Source organism: Taeniopygia guttata, chromosome 25 (assembly GCF_048771995.1).
Source record: "Taeniopygia guttata chromosome 25, bTaeGut7.mat, whole genome shotgun sequence".
NCBI classification, from domain to species: Eukaryota; Metazoa; Chordata; class Aves; order Passeriformes; family Estrildidae; genus Taeniopygia; species Taeniopygia guttata.
Window position 1 is genome coordinate 6,835,196 of NC_133050.1, and position 26,150 is coordinate 6,861,345.

The 26,150-nt window shown below is 54.3% G+C and overlaps 5 protein-coding genes across 5 annotated transcripts; 3 read left to right on the forward strand and 2 right to left on the reverse strand.

Moving 5' to 3' along the window:
• Positions 1-732: 732 nt before the first annotated feature.
• Positions 733-4,428, reverse strand: PEX11B (peroxisomal biogenesis factor 11 beta). Its single transcript, XM_030291367.4, has 4 exons — positions 4,131-4,428; positions 3,868-3,983; positions 3,560-3,761; positions 733-2,308 (listed from the first exon to the last, which is right to left on the reverse strand). Exons 1-4 carry the CDS (start codon positions 4,184-4,186, stop codon positions 1,927-1,929), a joined length of 756 nt encoding a protein of 251 aa, XP_030147227.4. The 5' UTR covers positions 4,187-4,428; the 3' UTR covers positions 733-1,926.
• Positions 4,429-4,669: 241 nt separating this feature from the next.
• LIX1L (limb and CNS expressed 1 like) lies at positions 4,670-11,638 on the forward strand. Its single transcript, XM_030291345.4, has 6 exons — positions 4,670-5,003; positions 5,667-5,830; positions 6,791-6,931; positions 7,778-7,873; positions 8,882-8,959; positions 9,792-11,638. Exons 1-6 carry the CDS (start codon positions 4,706-4,708, stop codon positions 10,032-10,034), a joined length of 1,020 nt encoding a protein of 339 aa, XP_030147205.1. The 5' UTR covers positions 4,670-4,705; the 3' UTR covers positions 10,035-11,638.
• Positions 11,639-12,151: 513 nt separating this feature from the next.
• RBM8A (RNA binding motif protein 8A) lies at positions 12,152-15,983 on the forward strand. Its single transcript, NM_001245281.2, is given in 6 exon segments — positions 12,152-12,231; positions 12,782-12,841; positions 12,954-13,031; positions 13,460-13,596; positions 14,507-14,643; positions 15,594-15,983. Coding segments are annotated over 6 exon segments (525 nt in total). The 5' UTR covers positions 12,152-12,164; the 3' UTR covers positions 15,640-15,983.
• On the reverse strand, positions 15,755-18,616 carry ANKRD34A (ankyrin repeat domain 34A). The gene is made up of 2 exons (XM_012570880.5): positions 18,382-18,616; positions 15,755-17,780 (listed from the first exon to the last, which is right to left on the reverse strand). Exon 2 carries the CDS (start codon positions 17,730-17,732, stop codon positions 16,446-16,448), a length of 1,287 nt encoding a protein of 428 aa, XP_012426334.5. The 5' UTR covers positions 17,733-17,780; positions 18,382-18,616; the 3' UTR covers positions 15,755-16,445.
• Positions 18,617-19,098: 482 nt separating this feature from the next.
• Positions 19,099-25,149, forward strand: POLR3GL (RNA polymerase III subunit GL). The gene is made up of 8 exons (XM_072918484.1): positions 19,099-19,257; positions 20,174-20,311; positions 21,868-21,997; positions 22,684-22,752; positions 22,858-22,914; positions 23,999-24,066; positions 24,167-24,280; positions 24,365-25,149. Exons 2-8 carry the CDS (start codon positions 20,192-20,194, stop codon positions 24,449-24,451), a joined length of 645 nt encoding a protein of 214 aa, XP_072774585.1. The 5' UTR covers positions 19,099-19,257; positions 20,174-20,191; the 3' UTR covers positions 24,452-25,149.
• The last annotated feature ends 1,001 nt before the right edge of the window (positions 25,150-26,150 follow it).

A 26,150-nucleotide genomic window follows, 5' to 3' on the forward strand; every position in this document is an offset into this window, starting at 1 on the left:
GGTTAGGTGGGCATCAGAACCAGGTTTAGGAAGGATCAGAACCAGGTTCAGTATCAGAACCAGGTTCAGTATCAGAACCAGGTTTAGGTGGGCATCAGAGCCAGGGTTAGGTGGGCATCAGAACCAGGTTTAGGTAGGGACTAGAACCAGGTTTGGGGGGATCAGAACCAGGGTTCAGTATCAGAACCAAGTTTAGTTGGGCATCAGAACCAGATTTTGGGGGGGGGATCAGAGCCAGGTTTAGTATCAGAACCAGGTTTAGGTGGGCATCAGAACCAGGGTTAGTATCAGAACCAGGTTTAGGTAGGGATCAGAACCAGGGTTTAGTACCAAAACCAGGTTTAGGTGGGGATCGGAACCAGGTTCAGTATCAGAACCAGGTTTAGGTGGGGATCAGAACCAGGTTCAGTATCAGAACCAGGTTTAGGTGGGGATCAGAACCAGGTTTAGGTGGGGATCAGAACCAGGTTCAGTATCAGAACCAGGTTTAGGTGGGGATCAGAACCAGGTTTAGGAGGCAAACAGAGCCAGGTTTAGGTGTGGTCTGTGCAGCACCAGGAGCTGCTCTCAGTGATCCACTGGGTTCCTTCCAGCCCAAATTCTGCAGATTCCCAGCCCAGGATTTGCTGATTCCCAGCCCAAATTCTGCTGATTCCCAGCCCAAATTCTGCAGATTCCCAGCCCAAATTTTGCTGATTCCCAGCCCTTCCCAACATCCCAGGACACAGGGACTGGAGGCCGCTGCACTTTAATAATTAAATTATTCATTAATGACACTGTGGGATCCCCTGGAGTGTTTCCCACCCATCCCAATTCCCACTGGGAATTCCACACTGCTCCAAAGCCTTCAGTGCCTGCTTTGCCCAGGAAAAAAAACAAACTTTGGCACAGCCCAGGAGTGGGCAATGTCTCAGTCTGGAGCTCCCAAAAAATCCTTCCAGAGGATATTCCTGCTCTTCCCAGGGACAGATCCAAGGGCAATCTGCCTCTGGAATTTAATCATTCCCAAAAATTTTTGGAGTTCCCAAAAAAACTTTAATTTCCCAAACATTTTGGAGTTCCAAAAAAACTTCAAGAGGATATTCCTGCTCTCCCAGGGACAATCCGCCTCTGGAATTTAACAATTCCCAGCTCCTAAAAAACCTTCAAAACTATTCCTGCTCTCCCAGGGACAGATGCAAGGACAATCTGCCTCTGGAATTTAATAATTCCCAAAATCGTTGGAGTTCCCAAAAAACTTTCAAGAGGATATTCCTGCACCAAATCCGCATTTTCCTGCCCCAAATCCGCATTTTCCAGCCCCAAATATTCCCAGTTAGTGGCTCCATGTGAAAGGCTCTTCCCAGAGAGAAAGGGGGAACGCTGAACCTCTAAAATTGCTGGAAAAGTCAATGGGGAAAAAAACACATTTTGAGAGCTGAAGTCCCAAAATCCCATAAATCCCATTGTGGGATCCAACGCTGGAACCTCGTGGCTCCCAGGAGTCAGGAATGATGGGAATGGCACCAGCCAGTCACCTCCAGAGGTGCCACAACCACAATTTTGGGATAAACCCCCACAATTCCCAAATGTCCCCAGGATAACTATGGCTTCAGCTTGAGCCAGGGGTGGAGGACGGTGATGATGGGAGGGGGTGAGACCCCAGAAATTCACATTTTCCAGCCCCAAATCCACATTTTCCAGCCCCAAATATTCCCAGTTAGCTGGCTCCACGTGAAAGGCTCTTCCCAGAGAGAAAGGCGGAACGTTGAACCTCTAAAATTGCGGGAAAAGTCACATTTTGGGAGCTGAAGTTCCTGTGGGATCCAACGCTGGAACCTCGTGGCTCCAAGGAGGGAATGATGGGAATGGCACCAGCCAGTCACCTCCAGAGGTGCCACAAACCCCCCAAAATTCCCAAATATGGGACTTTCGAAGCCAGGATAACTAGGGCTTCAGCTTGAGCCAGGGGTGGAGGATGGTGATGATGGAGAGCACGGAGGAGGTGAGCCCACAGAACCCCACGATTCCTGGGCTGCTCCTGCACAAGCCCAGCTTTTCCAGAGGGATCACCAGGTCACAGGCATTCCTCAGCAGGTCCAGCAGCAGTGGGGGGTTCTCCCACAGCACCTGCAGCAGGAGCTGCAGCTGGAGCTGCAGCTGGAGCCGGAGGTGCTGGATCCTGCCCTCAGCCTGGGGCTGGGGGCTTTTTTGGGGGCTTTTTTGGGGGCTCTTGCCACGTTTCCTGGCGGCCTCGGCGCGTTCCAGCAGCAGACGGATCTCGTAGGCGTCCCTGCTGAGGTTCACCACCAGAGCAAACAGGTAATACCTGGGGAGAACAGGGGGGAAAGAGGGAGACAGGGAAGCAGTGGCAGCAGAAGGCTCTGGCTGCTCCCAGCAGCCACAGAAATGCGGGGGAATGGAAAAGTTCAGCTCTCCCATGGGATTGCCTTGCTTATTCTCTACAGGGGAACCCCACTCCCTGCTCTCCCTGAGGAATTCCATTGCCTTATTCTCCCTCAGGAGACCCATTCTCTGTCCTCCCTTGGGAATTCCATTCTTTATTTTCTCCAGAGGAACCCCATTCCTTGCTTTCCCTGAGGAATCTCATCCCTTATTCTCCCCACGAGAACCTCATTCCCTGCTGTCCCTCAGGAATCCCATTCCCTTCTCTCCCTCAGGAACCACATTCCTTATTCTCCCCAGGGAAACCTCATTCCCTGCTCACCCTCAGGACCCCCACTCCCTGCTCTCCCTGAGGAATTCTATTTCCTGCTTCCCTTGGAAACCTCATTCCCTTATTCTCCCCAGGGGAACCTCATTCCCTGCTCTCCCTCAGGAATTCCACTCCCTGCTCTCCCTGAGGAATCTCATTCCTTATTCTCTCCAGGGGAATTCCATTCCCTGCTCACCCTCAGGAACACCACTCCCTGCTCTCCCTGAGGAATCCCATTCCTTGCTCTCCCTCAGGACCCCCATTCCCTGCTCCTCCTCAGGAATCCCATTCCTTATTCTCTCCAGGGGAATTCCATTCCCTCCTCACCCTCAGGAACCCCACTCCCTTCTCCCCCTCAGGAACCCCATTCCCTGCTCTCCCTCAGGAATTCCACTCCCTGCTCTCCCTGAGGAATCTCATTCCTTATTCTCTCCAGGGGAATTCCATTCCCTTCTCACCCTCAGGACCCCCATACCCTTCTCTCCCTCAGGACCCCACTCCCTGCTCTCCCTGAGGAATTCCATTCCCTGCTCTCCCTGAGCAATTCCACTCCCTGCTCTCCCTGAGGAATCTCATTCCTTATTCTCTCCCTCAGGATCCCACTCCCTGCTCTCACTCAGGAATCTCATTCCTTATTCTCTCCAGGGGAATTCCATTCCCTGCTCTCCCTCAGGACCCCACTCCCTGCTCTCCCTGAGGAATTCCACTCCCAGCTCTCCCTCAGAACCCCACTCCCTGCTCTCCATCAGGATCCCACTCCCTGCTCCTCCTCAGGAATTCCACTCCCTGCTCTCCCTGAGGCATCTTCTCCAGCCTTTCCCCCCCCAAATCCCCTCAGCAAACCCCCCACCTCCCCAGGCTCACCTGAAGGCCCTCTGGCTCCACTTCTCCAGGGCCAGGCCGGGCAGGAGGCCGCTCTTGCCGGCCCACAGGACGTTGTCGCAGGCCAGGAACAGGGCGCGGTTGAGGTGGGACAGCGTCAGGCAGAAGCGCAGCACAGGGTCGGGCAGGTGCAGCGAGCGCTGCGCCCCCCCCAGCGCCTCAGCCGAGCCCCCCAAGCGCAGCACTGCGGGAGGGGGACACCGGGGGGTCACCGGGGACGGAGGGGGTGCGGACCCCCAAAGTCCCCCTCAAACCTCCGCTCAAACGCCCACCCCTCACATCCCACTCACGCTTGCGGCCCAGGCTCAGATGAGCCTCCAGCTGCTGCAGGCGGCTCAGGCTCCCGGAGCTGCCCCCGGCGCGGCTCAGCGCGGCCCCGGTTAAGGTACAGGCGTACTGGGCGGCCCTGCGGACAACGAGGGAGTCAGCGGCGGTACCGGCGGCATCACCCCGGTGCCGCGGGCCTCCTCACTCCGTTCATCCCCGGGGTTTTGGGACCCTCCGTTGCCACCCCTGCTGGACCTCCCCGACCCCCGGGGAGCCCGGGCTGCACCTGAGGAGGCGCTCCCGGGCCTGGCTCTGGGCGCTGAAGCGCACCCAGGCCTCCATGGCGCGAGCCCGGTACCGAGCCCGGTACAACGGCGTCACTTCCGCTACGCCCGCGGCTCCTTCGCACTGGTTTGAGCGCGGAGCCGCCCGCTGCTACCAAAACAGAGCCCGTGAATGGGCGGCGGGAGGAATCTCCGCCTCTAAATCGTTGTCGAAGAGTTCGGTTGGTTTCTTTGGCCATTAATCGCTTCTCCTGGTCAATAAGAGTGTGGCTGTCATCCCCTACCGTCATCTCTGCTGGTCCGTGCTGCTTGCGTTTTGATTCGTCTATTCCCTTGTCAATCTAAGAAATCCCGCAATGCGATTGGACAATGGCACCCAAATCCCCGCCCCCGCGGCCACACACCGCTATTTGTGTTAGTGGGCGAGTGCGCCGCGCCCTGACCCCGCCCCTCGAGCCGCGCACGGCGTTGTGATTGGTTTACTGATGATGTCCCCGCCTTCCCCTCCCCGATCCGGCGCTCCTATTGGTCCGCTGGGCGCTGATTGACAGCGCGGCGCTGAGGAGGGAGCGCGGCGATGGAGGCGGTGCGGGCGCAGCGGCTGCAGCCCGGGGTGGGCGCTGGGCCCCGCGGGGCACGGCCCGGCCTCACCGGGGCCCCCGCGGGGCTGGGGCCGACACCGGCAGCGGGCTCGGGGTTGGGGCCGGGGCTGGGGCTGCCGCCGCCGCCGCCCCCGCTGGGTCTGCAGGGCCCCCCCGCGCCCCCCGGGGCCGGGGCCGGGGCCGGGGCCGTGCCCGGGCCGCCCGCGGTGCTGCGGGAGGCGGTGGAGGCCGTGGTGCGGAGCTTCGCCAAACACACGCAGGGCTACGGCCGCGGTGAGCGGGGCCGGGGGGAGCCGGGGATGCCGACGGACCGGGGTGGGGGGTGGGGTATCGGTTTTCACTTATTCCCTATTTTCATTTTTCCTTATTTCCGTGTCCCTTTTCCTTCTTTCCATGCCCTGTTTCCTTCCTTCCTTCCATTCCTTCCTTCTTCACCCCCTTTTCCTTATTTCCATTCCTTCCTTCCTTATTTCCGTGCCCCAATTCCTTCTTTCCATGTCCCATTTCCTTCCTCCCTCCCTTCCTCACCCCCTTTTCCTTCTTTCCATGCCCAAATTCCTCCCTCCCTCACCCCCTCCTCCTCCCCCCTTGCCCCTTTTCCTTCTTTCCGTGCCCCATTTCCTTCCTCCCTTCCTTCCTCACCCCCTTTTCCTCATTCCATGCCCCATTTCCTCCCTTCCTCACTCCCTTTTCCTTCTTTCCATACCCGTTTTCCTTATTCCATGCCCCATTTCCTCGCTTCCTCACCCCCTTTTCCTTATTCCATGTCCCATTTCTTTCCTCCCTTCTTTCCTCACCCCCATTTCCTTCCTTCCTTTCCTCCTTTTCCTCATTCCATGCCCCATTTCCTCCTTTCCTCACCCCCTTTTCCCCCTTCCCATGCCCCATTCCCCCATCCCCGCTGTTCTCCCGGCCGATGCCGATGATGCCGAGCAGTGAACGTGGTGGAGGCGCTGCAGGAATTCTGGCAGATGAAGCAATCCCGCGGGGCCGAGCTGCGCAACGGAGCCCTGGTGCTCTACGAGATGGTCCCGGCCGCCAGCCCCCCCTACGTCTGCTATGTCACCCTGCCCGGGGGCAGCTGCTTCGGCAGCTTCCAGGTGAAAAACGCCACTCACTTGGTTTTTTTACATTTTTTTTCTAAGTTTAAATTAAAATTAAATTTATTCTTTTAATTTAAAGAATAAAAGTTTAAATAAGAATAAAGAAATAATATTTATTCTTATTTTTTTATTCTTAGATAAGAATAAACCTCTAAATTTTTATTACTCTAATTGCATTACTATCTAAATTTTTATTACTCTAGTTGCATTACTATTTTTATAAATAGTAATCTAAATTTTTATTACTCTAATTGCATTACTATCTAATTTTTTATTACTCTAATTGCATTACTATTTATAAAAATTGTAATGTAATTAGAGTAAGAAAAATAAGAATAAATAAATAATAAATAAATAAAAATTAATAACAATACGAATAAATATATAATATTTATTTATCTTAATATGCATTAATAAATAATACATTGATAATATTTATTTATTAATAATAAATATTAATAAATCCCACTGAGGGATGTTACACTGGCACATTATTGTGAATATAGCACAGGTAGTAACATCCCACTAAGAGATGTTACATTGGCACATTATTGTAAATACAGGACAGGCAGTTTCTGGTGTACATGTTTGTAACATCCCACTGAGAGATGTTACATTGGCACATTATTGTGAATATAACACACGTAGTAACATCCCACTAAGAGATGTTACATTGGCACATTATTGTAAATCCAGCACAGGTAGTTTGTGGTATTTAATGTTTGTACCATCCCACTGAGGGCAGAGCCCCACACGCTGCCCTGCAGGACAGAGCTGCGGCAGGGCAGCAGAACATGTTAGAGATAAACAGAATAAACAACCTTGAAACCAGCACAGACGAATTATGACTTCTGCTTTGGCAGCGGGGCTGACAGACAGAGACTTTTATAATCTCAGAATCAATACCACAGATTCCGACAGTGTGTTTTGTGTGACACTTTGTCCTCGTGTCCCCAGTTCTGTCCCACCAAGGCCGAGGCGCGCCGGAGCGCGGCCAAGATCGCGCTGATGAACTCGGTGTTCAACGAGCACCCCTCGCGCCGCATCACCGACGACTTCATCGAGAAGAGCGTCTCCGAGGCCCTGGCGTCCTTCAACGTGAGCATGGCTCTGGTGGTTTTGGCCTTTTTTTGGGTCACGTTCAGCCCTTTTCTCACCCTGAGGTGGGGTGACTTAGAGGCGCTTGAAAGAATTTTAATTCTGTTTTTAGGCTCGTGCACAGGGTGAGGCAATGCAGACAAATGGGATAATTCGCACCCGTCACAGTCAGAAGCCAACTGTTTCTACTTTCTAAACTTTTTTCCTAATTTCTAAATTTTTCTTCTCATTTCTAAACTTTATTTCTGTTAATTTCTTTCTAATTTCTATTTATTTATTTCTAATTCCATTTTCAGTCTCATGCATAGGATGAGGCAATAGAGACAAATGTGATCATTCGCACTCATCACAATCAGAAGCCAACTGTTTCTACTTTCTAAACTTTCCTTCTAATTTCTAAACTTTATTTCTATTTATTTCCTTCTAATTTGTTTCTAATTATTTCTAATTACTATTTATTTATTTCTAATTTCTATTTATTTCTTTCTAATTCCATTTTCAGCCTCATGTGTAGGATGAGGCAATACAGGTGTTATAATTCAGACCCATCACAATCAGAAACCAACTGTTTCCTCATTTCCAAACTTTTTTCCTCATTTCCAAACTTTTTTCCTAAAAGCAATTTATCAGTTTATATTCTTATTATAAACCCAGCTAACTCAACATTGTGCTCACAAGCAATCAATTATTAGTTAACTACTAACTCTTAACTTCATCAAGGCTTACTAATTGATTTTCATTAACTCTAGTAAGGCTTATCTCGAACTAAAATCTCTAATATTCCTTAAAATTTACGTTTCACCCAGGGGTGGGAATGGCAGCTCCATGTCTGGAATTTCTCTGCAGGGCGACCGAGAAGAGGCAGACAATCCCAACACTGGCATCGGCGCCTTCCGCTTCATGCTGGAGTCCAACAAGGGAAAATCCATGCTGGAATTCCAGGTTTGTGCTGATCCTGTTCCTGTTCCCATTCCTGGCTTGGTTTTGGGATGTTTGGGTTGGTGTACCAGGTGTATTTTTATTTTTTTCCCACTGGAAATCAACTCAGGGTTTCATTTTGATCGGATCTGGCGTAATTCCGTTACCACCCTTGGAATTGGGTTTCTCACTGGGATATTTCCAATTGTCCTAATTGCAGTGGTGCAGTTAATTAGTGGGATTTATCCCTGAAAATGGGGGGAGCAAGAGCTCCCACAGGATGGGAAGACGTTCCCCCCAAAGTGGAATTTGGGGTGTTGTGACCCCAAACCACAGTCCTTGCATCCCACTGGAATCTGGGAACAACATCAGGACAAGGGGAGGCCAAGGGAAGGTTCTGGAATGTGGATCAGGAATTAGGAGAGCAGTTTGGAGTGGATTATCTGCTCTCATGCAAACACACACATATATACAATTACAGCTATATTTGCAAAGCAAATATTCACTGAGAGAGTGAATATTTAGTGAGCCCCCACTTTAGAGAGTGTTGTGGTTGTTTTAAAAGGTTTTAATTTTAGATTTATGTATGTATTTTCCTTTCCTTTTTTTTTTCTTTATAATAACATAGTAGTAGTAGCTTAATAAGTTTTTTTTTTCCCTTGTTATTAAGTTCAATCCTGCTTTACTCTGTTCTCAATTACATTTCACAGCATTCAATTAAAAGGTTACATTTTTATGAGGGCGCTAACGTTATGCCAGTGTCAAACCATAACAGAGAGTCGCTGCATTTAAATTTTATTATTTGCCTTTATTTTATTATTTTCCTTTAATGTAGAATTCCCTAATGAGAATTCCCTATATTCTATCACCCTGCTGCTGTGAGCATTTATGAGAGTTTATTTCCACGCATCAAACAACATTTTATGCTACCAACCTTCCAAAACACAGAAGTGGAAATCATCCCAGCGCACGCAGAAATGGTGATTTTTGTGTTTTTAAACCCTCTCCTTTTTGTATTTTAAACCACCCCAGGAGCTGATGACAGTTTTCCAGCTGCTGCACTGGAATGGGAGCCTGAAGGCCATGAGGGAACGTCAGTGCTCGCGCCAGGTGAGTCCAGGGCTCCTTCCCATTGCTGAGCTTCCCCCAACACCTTGGGAAGGACAGCTGACCCAAATCCCAGGCCCAAGAGCACAAACAACGTGGGCTGAAGAGAGAAAAACAAGAAAAATGGGATTTCGTGGGCCAGAGATGTAATTGGACAATGAACTCCAATGTGCAAATGGAGCAGAATTATAAAATTAGAGAGAATCTGTGACCGGTCGTGCATTTTGTGACCATTTTGTGTTCTTTTTGTGACCATTTTGTGACCATTTGTGTTCATTTTGTGACCATTTTGGTTCATCTTGGGTCCGTTTTGGGTCCATTTTGTGACCATTTTGGGTCCATTTTGGTTCATCTTGTGTTTAGCCCTGGCTGAGCTCTCACACTGAGCTCTCACAATGCCCAATGGACCATTTTGGTTTCATTTTGTGACCATTTTGGTCCATTTGTGTTCATTTTGCGACCATTTTGGTTCATCTTGGGTGTGTTTTGTGCCCATTCTGGTCCATTTTGTGTTCATTTTGGTCCATTTTGTGCCTATTTTGTGACCATTTTAGTTCATCTTGGGTGTAGCCCTGGCTGAGCTCTCACACTGCCCAAGGTACATCCATTAAGGAGATCCTTTTAATAAATCCCTACTTAATTAATTAACCATGTCTAACCTCTGTCCTAGCCCAACCTTTCAGGTTATTTTTCCCCAACCTTAACAATTCCAATGCCTCCCACAAGGTTTTTTCCCTGATTCTAATGCCTCCCACGAGGCTTTTTCCCCAATTCCAATGCCTCCCACGAGGTTTTTCCCCAACTTTAACAATTCTCTGCCTCTCATTCCCACCAGGAGGTCCTGGCTCACTACTCCCACCGTGCTCTGGACGATGACATCCGAAACCAGATGGCCCTGGACTGGGTGAACCGGGAGCAGAACATTCCAGGAGCCCTTTCCCGGGAGCTGGCGGCCACCGAGCGCGAGCTGGACGAGGCCCGGCTGGCCGGGAAGGAGCTGAGGTTCCACAAGGAGAAGAAGGACATCCTGCTGCTGGCAGCTGGCCAGCTGGGCTCAGCACACTCCTCTGGCTGCTGAACCCCAAAATCCCACCCCAGCTGATCCCAAAACCCTTCCCCAGTCCCGGCCCGTTTGCACGTTTGAAAGAAATTTAGGGAAAAAGAGCTGCTCTTCATTCTTTCATTTCTCCTTCGAGAGCTTCTTATTCCCTAGGGAATTTTTTGCATTCCTCTGGTTGCTGAACCCCGAAATCCCCACCCTGAGATCCTCCCTGGTGATCCCAAAATCTTACCCTGAATCCCGGCCCATTTGCACATTGGAAAGAAATTTAGGGAAAAAGTTCTTTGAATGCATTGTAGGAAGTTTAGAGCTGCTCCTCATTCCTTCATTACTCCTTTATTCCCTAGGGAATTTTTACACTCCTCTGGTTGCTGAACCCCAAAATCCCACCCCAGCTGATCCCAAAACCTTTCCCCAATCCCGGCCCGTTTGCACATTTGAAAGAAACGTAGGGAAAAATCTCCTGATTAGATTTTATCAAGTTTTATCCTGATTTTTAGAGCTGCTCCTCATTCCTCCCTTCAGAACTCCTTATTCCCTAGGAAACTTTTTATTCCCTCATTCCCCACAGATTTTTTTTTTCCTCTCCCTTATTTTTGGGGTTCAAAACAAAACCCATTGGATCCCCTCCCTCCTGCAGCAGAAAGGGACCAGTTAAAGCTCCTTGATGAGCTCCTTAATTAAATGACCAGATGCCAACGCCTGCAATATCCAGATTTAATTTTGGAATTGCCCTTTCTGTGCCCAAAAATCGGCATTGGAAGTTTTTTTCCAAGAAAAGTCTTGGAAAATTTGTGGATGAGGGAGGGATTTGCACTAATCATTCCTTATCCCTTGTATCCATATGGAATTTAGATTATATTTACCTTTAAATCCCCTTTTATGGCATGGAATTCTTCAAACAGCTCCCCAGAAAATGTCAGTTTATCCATGGAAATTCCCATTTTGCTCCCCCTTCTCCCCCAGCAATACAAACTGAATTCCAAGCCAGAATTCCATTTTTTCACCCCAGATTTTTAGAGCTTTTCCCACTTCTTATCCCCTGCAGATTCCACTGTTCCCACCCTCCTCCTTCCCTCTGCCTGACCACAGCATATTCCAGCAATAATCATTATTTTAGGCTAAAATTGGAATAATTCCATTATCTGTAGGTACCCCATTTTTTATATCCACATCCTAACAAACCTATTTTGGGGGGTTTATATATTTTTTTATACTTTCTACAAACACTATTAACGTTTGATGCCGCTAGAAATTGGGTTTTAAAAGGGATTTTTTGGGGGGTGGGGGGGGGTTGTGGGGTGTCATTTTCTTGAAATATGGGGGAAAATTTGATTTAGGATTTGTTTAAATAAAGGATTTAAATAAGGGAGGACTTTGGGAGTTCCCATCGCTGTGGAAGGAAAAAAAAAAACAAAAATAAAAGGGAAGAAAAAAAATAAAAATAAAATATTCCATTGCTTGCGGGATCAGGGCACTGGTTTGGAGGTTCCAGATCTCCGTGGAAGGTGTAAAATGAACAAAATTCAAATTTTCTCAGTTGTTCTTCTTGTTGAGGCGATGGAATTATGGGATAAATGCTGCTGTGGATTTTATACAATAAACCCAGCGATTTTGGTTAACTTCGGTGCTCTTGCTCGTTTTTTTTGGGGGGGGCCAGTTGTGCCCAAAACCTGCTTTGAGCCGCCTTGGTGTGGGGTTGAGAATTCCCGGGGTTGGGAATTCCTGGGATACAAAACATGGGGTTGAAAATTCCCAAGGTTGAGAATCCCTGGGATTCAAAATTCCTGGGATTCAAAATTTCTGGGGTTTAAAATCCCTGGGGTTTAAAATTCCCGGGATTCAAAATTCCTGGGGCTTAAAATTCCCAGGGTATAAAATTCCCAGGGTATGAAATTCCCGGGGTTCGGAATTCCCGGTTTGGAAATTCCCGGGGCGAAGCGACCCCCGCCCGCCCTTCCCATCATGGCGGACAGGCCCGCCCGCCCGGTGCCCTTCCCAAAATGGCCGCACCGGCGCTTCCGCCCTTCTCCCGCCGCTTCCGGCACCTCCCGGCCCGGTGCCCTTCCCAAAATGGCCGCGCCGGCGCTTCCGCCCTTCTTCCGCCGCTTCCGGCACCTCCCGGCGTGCCCCGCAGCTCCCGGCAAGATGGCGGACGTGCTGGACCTTCATGAGGCGGGCGGGGAGGATTTCGCCATGGACGAGGATGGCGACGGTGAGCGCGGGGCTGTGGGCATTGCGGCCGGCCCGGAGCGGCCCCGCCGAGCGATCCCGGCGGGTCCCGGTGCAGCGCGGCCGCTCCCGCCGCCTCCAGCCGCGCCGGCCTCAGGGACGGCCCCGGCCCGCGGCTGGGGGTGCTGTGGTTCCCAGGGGGCTCCTGCTCGGTGTTGGGGGGTCGTTTTCATCTTGGGGGTCATTCCCAGCTTGGGGGGGTCATTCCTAGCCCAGTGGTCACTCCCAGCCGGGTTGGGGGGTCTCTGTCCATCCCAGTGGTCACTCCCAACTTGGGGGGATCATTCCCAGCCCAGGGGTCACTCCCATCCCAGTGGTCACTACCAGACCGGTGGTCATTCCCAGCCGGGCTGGGGGGGTTATTCCCAGCTTGGGGGGGTCACTCCCAGCCCAGTGGTCACTCCCAGCCGGGTTGGGGGGTCCCTGTCCATCCCAGTGGTCATTCCCAGCCCAGTGGTCACTCCCAGCCGGGTTGGGGGGTCCCTGTCCATCCCGGGGTGGTCTCTGCCCCTGCTGACCCCCAGTTTCCCCAGAGAGCATCCACAAGCTGAAGGAGAAGGCCAAGAAGCGCAAGGGCCGCGGCTTCGGCTCAGGTGAGACCCCAAAACCCCCCCCCAGAACCCTTTCTCTGGCGCTCTGGGTGACCCCTGAAGTTTGGGGGTCCCTTGGTTCCCCCCTATTTTTCCCCTTTTTTTGTTTTTCCAGAGGAAGGCTCCCGCGCTCGGGTGCGCGAGGATTACGACAGCGTGGAGCAGGACGGGGACGAGCCGGGGCCACAGAGATGTGAGGGGGATTTTGGGGACCTGCAGGGCTTTCAGGGGGGCTCCCTTCCCTTTCCCTCATTCCCAGGATTTATTTTAGGGCTATCCCAAGGTGGGGATTTGGGGGAGATGCTCCTTCCTTGGAGGGGGAATGGGATCTGGATTTGGGGTTCAGCTTTCCACCAACCTCACACAGGATTTGGGGGCTCTGGGCTTCCATCTCCTTTTCCAAGCTGTGAAAAATGAGTGATTTTGGGGTGACAAACCCTTTCCACCACAGCCAGGAGGAATTAGGGTCACACTGGGATGATTTTTCCTCACTTTCCTGGGATCACTTTTGGGTCAACCCCCCACAAACCTCCCCCCTGAGGGGTCCGTGTCTCACCCCTCCACAAATTTGGGGGTGTAAATCTCCACTCCCAGCTCTGTGACCCCCCTTTTCCTGCCCAGCCGTGGAGGGCTGGATCCTGTTTGTGACAGGGGTGCACGAGGAGGCCACGGAGGAGGACGTGCACGACAGATTCGCTGAATTTGGGGAGATCAAAAACATCCATCTGAACCTGGACCGGCGCACGGGATACCTCAAGGTGGGGAGGGGACACTTTTGGGGACCCCCAAACTCCATCTCAGCCTGGGGGGAGGCTTCAGGGTGGGAGGTTCCAGGGGTGCACCCCAAAACTGCGCCAATGCTGGGGGTTATGGGAGTATCTGCACCTCAAAATTGATTTATTGGGAGGTTCCTGCACCCCAAAACTGAGCTGGGGTTGGGCTGGGAGCCTGGGTTCATTCCCAGTCCTAAACTTGGGGTGTCAGGGGGTCTGTGCACCCCAAACCTGAGCTGGGCTCATTCCTAATCCTAAATCTGGGGTGTCAGGGGGGTCTGTGCACCCCAAACCTGAGCTGGGCTCATTCCTAATCCCAAACCTGGGGTGTCAGGGGGGGTCTGTGCACCCCAAACCTGAGCTGGGCTCATTCCTAATCCTAAAACTGGGTTGTCAGGGGGGGTCTGTGCACCCCAAACCTGAGCTGGGCTCATTCCTAATCCCAAACCTGGGGTGTCAGGGGGTCTGTGTACCCCAAACCTGAGTTCCCCCAGTGCCTGTGCTCATTCCTAATCCTAAACCCGGGGTGTCAGGGGGTCTGACAGTGGGCTGGACCCCAAACCTGAGCTGGGCTCATTCCCAGTCCTAAACTTGGGGTGTCAGGGGGTCTGTGAACCCCAAACCTGAGCTGGGAATTCTCCCATCGGCTGGGCTCATTCCTAATCCTAAACCTGGGGTGTCAGGGGGTCTGTGTACCCCAAACCTGAGCTGGGCTCATTCCTAATCCTAAAACTGGGGTGTCAGGGGAGTCTGTGCACCCCAAACCTTAGTTCCCCCAGTGCCTGTGCTCATTCCTAATCCTAAACCCGGGGTGTCAGGGGGTCTGACAGTGGGCTGGACCCCAAACCTGAGCTGGGCTCCTTCCCAATCCCATTCCTGACCCATCCCACCCCAGGGCTACACGCTGGTGGAGTACGAGACCTACAAGGAGGCGCAGGCGGCCATGGCGGGGCTCAACGGGCAGGAGCTGATGGGGCAGCCGGTCAGCGTGGACTGGTGCTTCGTCAGGGGCCCCCCCAAGGGCAAGAGGAGGTGAGGCAAATCCTGGCAATTCCAGGGAATTCCTGCAGCTGGGAATGGGAGGGATTTGTGGGATTTCCCTCGGTGAGGGGAATGGGGGAATTGTATGCAGCGTTATGGGGGTGGCGGGGTTAAAATAGGGATAAACACCCCAAAATGCTCTTCTGCTGGACTCCTTCCTTCCCTCTCCTTCCCCCATTTCCTGTACCATTTTCTCATCCATTTTCCCCATTTCCTGTACCCTTTTCCCTCCTTTTCCCCTCCTTTTCCTTCCCCTTCCTTCCCCTTTCTTTCTTTACTTTCCCCATTCCTTATCCTCTTTTCCCTTTCCCCCATTTCCTCTTTCCTCCCACTTCCTTCCCTGTTCCCTTTTCTCGCTTTCCCCATTCCCTTATCCTTTTTCCCTTTTCCCCTTTTTTCCCTTTTTCTCCCCCTTCCCCCCTTTTTCCCCCTTTTTCCCCCTTTTTCCCCCTTTTTCCCCCTTTTTCCCCCTTTTTCCCCCTTTTTTCCCCCCTTTCTTTCCCCTTCCCCCCCCTTTCATTCCCCTTTCATTCCCCTTTCTTTCCCCTTTCTTTCCCCTTTCTTTCCCCTTTCTTTCCCCTTTCTTCCCCCTTTCCCCCCATTTCCACCCTTTTCCCCCAATTTTCCTCTTTTTCCCCCTTTTCCCTCTTTTTTCCCTTTTCCCCCCTTCTCTCCCCCTTCCCCCCCCTTTTTCCTTACTTTTTCCCCCTTTCCCCCCCTTCTCCTCCCCTTTTTACCACCCTTTTCACCCCCTTTTTTCTGCTTTTCCCCCCTTTTCACCCCCTTTCTTTCCCCTTCAATTCCCCTTTTTTTCCCCCCTTTTCCCCTTTTTTTCCCCCCATTTTCCCCCCCTTTTTCCCCTTTTCCCCTCCTTTCTTTCCCCTTTAATTCCCCTTTTTCCCCCTTTTTTTCCCCTTCCCCACCTCTTCCCTCTTTTCCAGGGGTGGTCGCCGGCGGAGCCGCAGTCCGGACCGGCGCCGCCGATGATGGATCCAAACCTCCACCCCTTTGTGTCCCACCTCCAAACTGGGGGGAAACTGGGAAAAAACTGGGCTTTGTACACGGCCTCGAGGAGCCAAAGCAGCTCCATCCCCTGGGGGAATTCGGGTTTTATGGAATTTTATTGTTTTCAAAGGACAAGTATGAGGGAAGCAGCAGTTTCTGAGGGTTGGGGGGGGAATTTCCCACGGTTTTGGGGGATCCCTCCCTGCCCCCCATCCCAGAACATCCCAGAGTTGTTTTTTTTCCATGCCCTAGGCAAACCTAAATCTCCCATGGTATTTATCCCACCTGGAAATTTCTTGTTTTGTGTCAAATAACAAGATTTTGTCTAAGTTTGTCTTCTTGGTTCTTCGCCCTTCATTAAAGCTCCCTAAAATCCCTAAAATTTCCCTAAAATCCCTCCCCATCCAGGCTGCTGGATCCCTGAGGATCCCCAGCCTGGCACTAGAACAACTCAGCTCTTGGAAAATATATATTTTTTTACTCCTTAAAACTGACTGTTGAGCTTGGGGGGATCCCAGATGTGCCAGCGTCCAGCTGTGCCCCCCAAACCCACAGATGTGCCCCACACTGGCACTTTTAATTCCAGACCCTGGTGGGGAAAAAGCTGCTGGGAGGATGAGGCAGGAGCAGGACGAGGATACCGAGGGGAGGCCCTGGGAGTTGGGGTGCACCAGAATTTGGGCTGGTGCAGAGTCGATGACAAAGGGATGGAACCTCAGCGGGGTTCAGAGCATCCTGGCTTTGGGGATGGGGGATTTGGGTGGGATTTGGGTGGGATTGGGGGGTCCCTAAGAGCCAGGCTCGGGAGCCAGCCCCCCGCAGAAGGCTCCGAGGTGCCGCAGAGCCTCGGGCTGCATGGAGTGCCGGCGGAGCAGCGCTCGGGGCGGCAGCGGCGGCAGCAGCCCGGCCCTGCCCGGCTCCGGTGGGAGCGTCCCGGAGCCGCGGCGCTCCGGTAGCGCGGCCGTGTGCCGCAGCGGCCCGGGAGGGGTGACGAGCTCAGGGTCCCGCCGCTGGGCTTTGCCCCGTGGAGGATCAGGAGGGACCCAACGACCCGCGGCGGGCACCGGGGGCACCCGTTCTGCCCAGGTGGCTCCGGGCAGCCCCGAGACCTCGCGTCCCTCCACGCTGTGGCGGCGCGGCCGCAACCGCAGCCCCTCCAGCCCCGCCGCCAGCCGCTCCGGGGGGAGCGATGTCCCTTCCAGGGAGCTCTCGGGACACCCCCACGACCCTTCCGAGGGGCCCCGTGTCCCCTCCAAGGGTCTCCGTGTGCCCTCCGCGGGTCCCCATAGCTCATCTAAGGCTCTCCGTGCTCCCTCTGCGGGTCCCTGGGTCCCCTCCGAGTGTCCCCGCGTCCCCTCCACCGCCAGCCCCCAGGGCTCCGAGTTCAGCCTCTTCAGCTGCCGCTTGGGCCCGGCCCGGGAAGGTTCCGGAGCGGGGTTGGCGGGCGGGAAGCGGAACACATCGCGCTCCTCGTCCCTCCCGCCGGCCCCCGGTGACGCCGCCGCCCGCACCTGCACCTGCGAGGGGGACGCGCACGGAGCGGGCGACGGGGGCGAGTTCAGGTACTGCCGGGTGGTTTTGGTGCCTCGGGGCGACGTGGCCGAGGTGATGATGATGACATCGCGACCCCGCTCCCGACACGCGTCCAGCAGCACCTGCAGCGTGTCCCGGTCGCCGCTCTCCAAGGCGTAGAGCAGCGCCGAGCCCCCGGTGTAATCGCGGGCGCTGGGGTCTGCCCCGTGGGCCAGCAAGGTGGAGACCACCGCCGGGCCGGCTCGCTCGGTGCAGGCGTGCATCAGCGCCGTTTTGCCGGTTTTGTCGGGGATGTTGGGGTCGGCGCCGTTCTCCAGGAGGTACTGCACCATCCGCGGCTGCTCGGGAGGCTCGGTGTAACCGGCCCGGCACGCTGCCATCAGCGGCGTGGTGCCCGCGGCGTTGCCTTCGTTGATATAGGCTCCCCCTTCCAGCAGCAGGCGGGTCAGGCGGAATTTCCCTTGGGAGACGGCGCGCAGCAGCGCCGAGCCCTCGGCGGGGATCATGGGGAGCCCCCCCGGTGGCACCGAGGCGCTGGGCATGGCCGGGCTGGCGGGACGGGGGGCAGGGACGGGGGTGGCACTCGCTCACTGCAAGGGGAGAGGGTGAGGTGAGACCCCGCCGGCCCCCCGGGATGGGCTCAGGGAGTCCCCCCCAGGATGGGGTGTTCCCCCTCCGTGCCTCAGTTTCCCCAGTAAGGGAGGGTTGCTGAGCTCTCCGGGCTGTGTCCCCTCTGCCCGCACCCCCAAACCCCACCTGCCTTTGCCAACATTCCTCAAATGCTTTTCTGCACCCCCTCCTCATCCTCTTCCCGCTCCTCCCTTTGCCCCACCTGCTTCCCCTGCCCACAGCCCCATCCCTACCTGGTCTCCTACACCCTGGGGGTACCCCCATCCCCCGGGTACCCCCATCCCCCGGGTACCCCGATCCCCGCGGGTACCCCCATCCCTGCCCACACCCCATCCCTGCCCACACCCCATCCCTGCCCGCACGGTTCCCATGGCGACGGCCGCTCATCCCGCTCCGACCAGCCGGGAAAATGCGGGACAATCCCGCACCTTCCCGCTCCCCTCGGTCCCCTCGGTGAGACACCCCCGAGCCCGGGCCTGGGGGCTGCCCCGTCACCCCCCCCCCCTCAAGCAACGGGGACCCGGACCCCCCCATCCAGCCCCTCTCCATCCCCGTTTTTACCGTGGCCACCGGAGCGTGGGGTCCCTGGTCCCGGTTCCCGCGGCCCCGGGGATGGGGCTGTCGGGGACAGCGGCCCGTGGCCGCCATCCCGGCCTGCCGCCGGTGAGGCGGGGGGGCGGGAGGTGATGTGGAGGGTCCCCCCCCTCCCGCAGCGCTATTTTTGGCAGCTGGCGGCGCCGGGGGGGGCTGGAGCGGGATGAATCAGCCACGGCGCATCCAGAGCCCGGCCCTGCGTGGGAGCCAGGAGGGGGGACCGGGGCTGGGGGGCACGGGGGGCTCTCGGGGGGCAGCGGGGCTGGGGGGCACAGCCCAGCAGGACCACACAGCGGGGCTGGGGGTGGCCGTGCAGGGCGGCTGGAGCATCGGACACTGGGGGAGGCCAGGGGGCAGCGGGCCTGGGGCTCCCAAAGCAGGGGGGCTGGGGGCAGTGGGGCGGCGGGACTGGGGGGCACAGCATGGCCGGGCTGGGGGCCGGGGTGGCGCTAGTACGGGGGGTCAAGGTACCCCAGGGCAGAGGGGCTGGGGGGTCCGGGCGTGCGGGACCTTTTGACCCCCTTTTGATGCGTTTTTCATCCATTTTTTATTCGTTTTTTATCCCCCTTTGGATCCCCCCAGTTCGCGCCCCCGGCCCCGCCCCCTCCATGGTGTGTGTCTCTAGGCCCCGCCCCTCGCCCCGACCCGCCAATCAGCGCGGGGCTTGCGCCCAAGCTCCGCCCCCTCCGCGCGGGGCGGGGCCGCGGCTGCCGCGGACATGTGGGGAGCGACTGCGCTTGCGCGGAGCGGCACCGGGACCGGAACCGAAACCGGCACCGGGGCTACGAGGGGACATCGGCACCGGGACCGGGGGTACGAGGGGACATCGGCACCGGGACTGAGGTACCAGCGGCTATCGGGACCGGGGATACGCGTGAACATCGGCACCGGGACCGGGGGTACGAGGGGACATCGGCACCGGGAACGGGAACGGGAGTACGAGGGGACATCGGCACCGGGAACGGGACCGGGACCGGGGGTACGAGGGGACATCGGCACCGGGAACGGGACCGGGACCGGGGGTACGAGGGGACATCGGCACCGGGAACGGGACCGGGACCGGGGGAGCGGCACCGGGGGTACGAGGGGACATCAGGACCGGGAACGGGACCGGAACCGGCAGCGGGGGAGGGGACATCGGGTTCGGGGGTACGACGGGACATCGGCACCGGGACTGAGGTACCAGGGGCTATCGGGACCGGGGGTACGAGGGGACATCGGCACCGGGACCGCGACCGGAGGAACGGCACCGGGACCGGGGGTAGGAGGGGACATCGGCACCGGGAACGGGACCGGGACCGAGGGTAGGAGGGGACATCGGCACCGGGAACAGGACCGGGACCGGGGGTACGAGGGGACATCGGCACCGGGAGGGCCACCGGGAGGACCCGGGAACGGCGATGGAGACGAGGCCCGAGACCGGGAGCCACCGGGGGAGGCCATCGGGACCGGGTGATGCACACCGAGACAGGACCCGGGACAGGGACTGCGGGAACGGGGCACACACCGGGACCGGGATCCGGACCGACACCCGTTTTCGGCAGGGGAACGAAGCGACACCGGGGAGCACCGGGTGGAACCGAGACTGTGTGGGAACACCGGGAGCAGAACGGGGCATAACCGTACCCGGCGGGACAACCGGGAGCGGCCCGAGGCGGGGGGAACCGGGCTGGGGAGGAGGGAACGGGACTTGGGGCATCACCGGCAGCGGGCAGGGCGGAGCTGACCGGAGGTGTCACCGTGTCCCCGTTGTCCCCAGCGTCCCGGGGCTGTCGGTATGGCGGGCCGGGGCCGCGGCCGCGGCCGGGGGCAGATGACGTTCAACGTGGAAGCCGTGGGCATCGGCAAGGGGGACGCGCTGCCGCCGCCCACGCTGCAGCCCGCGCCGCTCTTCCCGGTGAGTTCCCCGGGAATCGGGGCATCCCGGGAATTTGGGCATCCCTTTGAGTTCTCCGGGAATTTGGGCATCCCGGGAATTCGGGCATCCCGGTGGGGTATCCGGGAATTTGGGCATCCCGGGAATTTGGGCATCCCGGTGAAAATTCCCCGGGAATTTGGGCATCCTGGGAATTTGGGCATCCCAATGAGAATTCCCCGGGAATTTGGGCACCCTGATGAAAATTCCCCAGGAATTTGGGCATCCCTTTGAGTTTTCTGGGAATTTGGGCATCCTGGGAATTTGGGCATCCCAATGAGAATTCCCTGGGAATTTGGGCATCCCTTTGAGTTCTCCGGGATTTTGGGCATCCTGGTAATTTGTGCATCTTGGGAATTTGGGCATCCCGGGAATTTGGGCATCCCAATGAGAATTCCCCGGGAATTTGGGCATCCCTTTGAGTTTTCTGGGAATTTGGGCATCCCAGGAATTTGGACATCCCAGGAATTTGGGCATCCCGATGAGAATTCCACAGGGATTTGGGCATCTTGGGAAATTGGGCATCCCGGTGAGAGTTCTCTGGGAATTTGGGCGTCCCAGGAATTTGGGCATCCCAATGAGAATTCCCCAGGAATTTGGGCATCCCTTTGAGTTCTCTGGGAATTTGGGCATCCTGGGAATTTGGGAATCCCGGTGAGAGTTCCCTGGGAATTCGGGCATCCCAGGAATTTGAGCATCCTGATGAAAATTCCCCAGGAATTTGGGCATCCCTTTGAGTTTTCTGGGAATTTGGGCATCCCAGGAATTTGGGCATCCTGGGAATTTGGGCATCCCGATGAGAATTCCACAGGAATTTGGGCATCCCGGTGAGAGTTCCCTGGGAATTTGGGCATCCTGGGAATTTCGGCATCCCAATGAGAATTCCCTGGGAATTTCAGCATCCCTTTGAGTTTTCTGGGAATTTGGGCATCCCAGGAATTTGGGCATCCCGATGAGAATTCCACAGGGATTTGGGCATCTTGGGAATTTGGGCATCCCGATGAGAATTCCACAGGGATTTGGGCATCCCGGGAATTTGGGCATCCCGGTGAGAATTCACCGGGAATTTTAGCATCCCTTTGAGTTCCCTGGGAATTTGGGTTCTCTGGGAATTTGGGCATCTTGGGAATTTCGGCATCCCGGTGAGAGTTCTCTGGGAATTTGGGCATCCCAGTGAGAATTCACCGGGAATTTTAGCATCCCTTTGAGTTCCCTGGGAATTTGGGTTCTCTGGGAATTTGGGCATCTTGGGAATTTGGGCATCCCGGTGAGAGTTCCCTGGGAACTTGGGCATCTTGGGAATTTGGGCATCCCGATGAGAATTCCACAGGGATTTGGGCATCTTGGGAATTTGGGCATCCCGGTGAGAGTTCTCTGGGAATTTGGGCGTCCTGGGAATTTGGGCATCCCAATGAGAATTTCGCAGGAACATGGGCATCCTAGGAATTTGGGTATCCGGGTGGCTTCTCAGGGAATTTGGGCGTCCTGGTGAGAATTCCCCGGGAATTTGGGCATCCCGGGAATTGGTGCCCCCGCAGGCCCTGGAGCGCCGCGCTGCGCCCCTGCCCGGGGGCGAGGAGGGCGAGTACATGCTGGCCCTGAAGCAGGAGCTGCGCCGGGCCATGAGGGGACTCCCCTACTTCGTCAAACCGGGGGCTCCCCGCAGAGGTACCGGCCCCGGACCCCCACCCCGTGTCCCAAATGGGTTTGGGATGGGTTTGGGAATGGAGCCCATCCCAGTCCTCCTCACCCTGCTGCTCCACGGCCTTTCCAGCACTGTCACCCCCCACCAGGTTGGGACCCCCCAGCCCCCCCATTTTATCCCCCCCATTTTATCCCCCTGTTTTATCCCCCCACCGTTTTATTCCCTCCATTTTATTCCCCTATTATTTATTCCCATTGTTTATTCCCCCCCATTTTATTCCCCCCCATTTTATTCCCATTATTTATCCCCCCATTTTATTCCCCCCATTTTATCCCCCTGTTTTACCCCCCCCAGTTTTATTCCCTCCATTTTATCCCCTCTGTTTTATCCCCCCATTATTTATTTCCCCCATTTTATTCCCCCCGCCATTTTATTCCTCCCATCATTTATTCCCCATTTTATCCCCCCATTATTTATTCCCATCATTTATTCCCCATTTTATCCCCCCATTTTATTCCCCTCATTTTGTCCCCCCATTATTTATTCCCATTTTTTATTGTCCCCCACTGTGTGTCCCACAGGTGTCCCCAGGGGTGGGTGTCCCCTAAATCCCCCCCAAAGTGTCCCTAAATCCCCCAGAATGTCCCCAAACCCCCCAGAATGTCCCCAAATCCCCCCAAAATGTCCCCAAACCCCCGTGTCCCCGCAGACATCGAGCGCTACTCCGACAAGTACCAGCTCTCCAGCCCTGTGGACAACGCCATCGACTGGAACCCAGGTGAGGGACACGGGAGGGGACCCAGGGGGGGACATGAGAGGGGTCCTGGGTTTTTTGGGTTTTTTTTGAGGGGGGGATCCCCAACCTCCTGTTTTGCCCCCCCAGACTGGAGGCGGCTCCCGCGGGAGTTGAAGATCCGCGTGCGGCGGGTGCGGAAAGGCCGTGAGTGACCCCTCCCTGTCCTCACCCACCTCTGTGTCCCCTCCCTGTCCTCACCCACCTCTGTGTCCCCTCCTTGTCCCCTCCCCGTGTGTCCCCTCCCTGTCCTCACCTCTGTGTCCCCTCCCTGTCCTCACCCACCTCTGTGTCCCCTCCCTGTTCTGGTTTGACACAAAACCATTGAGAGACTCCCAAGTGAGAAATTTATTAGGAAAAGGGGAAAAATTATTATTATTATTATTATTATTATTATTATTATTATTATTATTACTATTATTACTATTATTACTATTATTACTATTATTACTATTATTACTATTATTATTACGATTATTATTACTATTATTATGTTATTATTATAATTATAATTATTATTATGTTATTATTAACATTATAATTATCATTAATAATAATAATTTCTTATTATTGAATTATTCATAATTAAAATATAACCCAATCATTTGTAATTGAAATATAATACAATGATTTATAATTTAAATATAATACAATTATTTGTAATTGAAATATAATAGAATAATTTATAATTAAAATAGAATCATTTATAATTAAAATAGAATTATCAGAATAGAATAATTTAAAGAAAAAAAAAAACACAGAGAGAGTCAGAATCCAACCTGACACCCTTTTTGGTCAGGGTGTGGAATGGGAATTGGTCAGGAAATTGGTCAGGAAATACTGAGGAAATGGTCAGGAAATTGGAATTGTTGCAATCCTTCTGATTCTTTGGGAGCAGTGATCCTCTAGAAGGGTGTGCTGAAAACCCAGTGGAAAACCCAGCTGTTCCTCTGGGAAATCCATTGGAAAAGCTGAGTCTGGTGTCCCAAAAATCCAGATTATATCCAGGCAGGAATTCTTGGCTCCTCCCATCTCACAGTGGGATAATTTTTTCAGCCATGCAGAGACATTCAATATTCCATTAACAGCAGATGTCTCCCCAAGGAGAGGATTGAAATATATAAAAGAGATAAAGAAAACTTCCCAATTAACAGAACTGCCACATCTCTGATGGATGGCAAATAAAATAAATATTGCCTGGCAATTTGGGACACGCCCTGTGTCCCCCCAGGGACTGCTGCCCTTGTCCCCAAGCAGCGCGTGGCACTGGACAAGGAGGAGGCTCTGAAGAAGCTGGAGGTAAGGGGGTGAAGCTGGATTTTGGGATGGATTTTGGGGTGGATTTTGGGGGTGGATTTTGGATTTTTTCCCCCCCACCAAGTAACTCTGAGCCCCCCAGAGCCTGGAGAAGAAGGAGGAGGAGGTGACATCAGAGGAGGAAGAGGAGAAGGAGGAGGAAGAAGAGGGAAAGGAGGAGGAGGAGGAGGAGTACGATGAGGAGGAGCACGAAGAGGTGAAATGGGGGGACACCGGGGGGGTTGGTGGGTGCTCAGGGATCCCCGGGGTGTCACCGTGTCCCCCACTGTGTCCCCCACAGGAGACCGACTATGTCCTGTCCTACTTCGACAACGGGGAGAGCTTCGGCCCCGACAGCGATGATAACGGCGACGAGGCGGTGTACTGAGCCCCAAAACAGGACACCCCGAAACCGGGACACCCCGAAATGGGGACATACCAAAAGCAGGGACACCCTGAAATGGGGACACCCTGAAAAGGCAACACCCCAAAAATGGGGACACACCAAAAGCGGGGACACCCTGAAATGGGGGCACCCCAACAGCGGGGACACCCAAAAAACGGGGACACCCTGAAACGGGGACATCTGAAACAGGGACACCCTGAAACAGGGACACCCCAAAAACGGAGACACACCAAAAGTGGGGACACCCTGAAACGGGCACGGCCCCACAGCCCTGACACCCCATCCCTGGGTTGTGGGGCACCCCAAAAACGGGAACACCTCAAAACGGGCACTGCCCCACAGCCCTGGCACCGCTGTTACCCCCAGGCTGTGGGGCACCCCTGTTATCCCTTGGGGACACTGGGGTCCCTGTCACCTCCCCAGGACAGTGGGGACATCCTGTAACCCCTTGGGGACATTGGGGTCCCTGTCCCCCCTCTTGGGGTCGCGGGGTCCCCTGGCTGCCTGTCATTCTCCGTTTCACCACCAGGTGGCGCCGGTGGCCCAGGCCCGGAGGGGCGGGACCCCCCCAAACCCCCAAATTTTGGTTTGGTTTTTTGGGGGGTTTTTTGGGTTTTTTTTTATTTTTTATTTTGGTGAATTTTGTGTGAATCGAAGAGAATTTGGGTATTTCTGGCTCAGCTCTTGGTGCTTTTCACGTGTGTGGGGGGGTTTGGATAAGGGGGTTACCACCTATAAATGGGGACAGGGGTTTTGGGGAGGATAAAATGGGGGTTTTTTTGAGGTGGAAAATGCATTTATATAAAGCGAAAAGTGTTTTTTTTGGGGGGGGAGGGAAGGTTTTATGGGGAGGGAAAGGTGGGTTGTTTGGGTTGAAAAAAGTGAATTTGGGGAGATAAAGGTTTTTTGGGGGAGAAGGGTATATTTTTGGGTGGGAAGGTGGATTTTTTGGGGCATAGAGGTATAGTTTTGGGGAGGGGAAGGTGACTTCTTGCAGGTCAAGCTATCTTTTTGGGGGAAAAGTTGTATTTTTGGATAGGGAAAGGTATGTTTTAGGTGGAAGGTGTGTTTTTGAGGGAGGAAATTTTGGTTTATTATGGAGGAGGTGTTCTTTGGAGGGACACGGTGTCTTTTTAAAATAATATTTCAGGGTTTTAGGGGATAAGGTGGATTTTGGGGGAGGGAAAAGTTGTTTTTTTTTTCCAGGATGAATATTTGGAGTGAGGAAAGGCGGATTTTTTTTTGCGGGGAGAGACATTTTGGGAGGGGTGGGGAGTGTTTTGGTGGGGATAAAGATTTTGGGGCGGGGGGGGAGGTGATTTGGGGTATTTTAGTTGAGGTTTTTTAGGAGGAAGGAGTGTTTTTTTTCTCACAAGGGCTGTGTTTGTGCCGCAGGATGGGGTTGCTCACATGAGCGTCACATGCTGGCCCTTCTCCCCCCGCCTTGGGCCAGGAACACTCCAGAAAATGTGAATTTCCAGCTGCTCCCGTGCCCTTTTTATCCCCGTTTTCCCTATTTCCAGGCATTTTTGGGAACCCAAATCCTTTTAGGGGTTGGGATCTGTCCCCCCACTCTGCTTGGGGGAAAGATTTGGGATTGGGCAAAGTGCCCAAATCCCTTTGATGCACGTTTTATCCATCTGCGTGCCTCAGTTTCCCCGCTGCTGTGGGGGGACCCCCA

Bases quoted from the DNA above. Each gene is read 5' to 3' on its own strand.
- PEX11B (XM_030291367.4), bottom strand. From the start codon at position 4,186: ATGGAGGCCTGGGTGCGCTTCAGCGCCCAGAGCCAGGCCCGGGAGCGC. The intron at 3,984-4,130 runs GTGCAGCCCGGG...CGTTGTCCGCAG, and splicing joins GCCCGGGAGCGCCTCCTCAG to GGCCGCCCAGTACGCCTGTA. The intron at 2,309-3,559 runs GTGAGCCTGGGG...TGTTCTCCCCAG, and splicing joins TGGAGCCAGAGGGCCTTCAG to GTATTACCTGTTTGCTCTGG.
- LIX1L (XM_030291345.4), top strand. From the start codon at position 4,706: ATGGAGGCGGTGCGGGCGCAGCGGCTGCAGCCCGGGGTGGGCGCTGGG. The intron at 5,831-6,790 runs GTGAAAAACGCC...TCGTGTCCCCAG, and splicing joins GCTGCTTCGGCAGCTTCCAG to TTCTGTCCCACCAAGGCCGA. The intron at 8,960-9,791 runs GTGAGTCCAGGG...CATTCCCACCAG, and splicing joins AACGTCAGTGCTCGCGCCAG to GAGGTCCTGGCTCACTACTC.
- ANKRD34A (XM_012570880.5), bottom strand. From the start codon at position 17,732: ATGCCCAGCGCCTCGGTGCCACCGGGGGGGCTCCCCATGATCCCCGCC.
- POLR3GL (XM_072918484.1), top strand. From the start codon at position 20,192: ATGGCGGGCCGGGGCCGCGGCCGCGGCCGGGGGCAGATGACGTTCAAC. The intron at 22,753-22,857 runs GTGAGGGACACG...TTGCCCCCCCAG, and splicing joins CGCCATCGACTGGAACCCAG to ACTGGAGGCGGCTCCCGCGG. The intron at 24,281-24,364 runs GTGAAATGGGGG...TGTCCCCCACAG, and splicing joins ATGAGGAGGAGCACGAAGAG to GAGACCGACTATGTCCTGTC.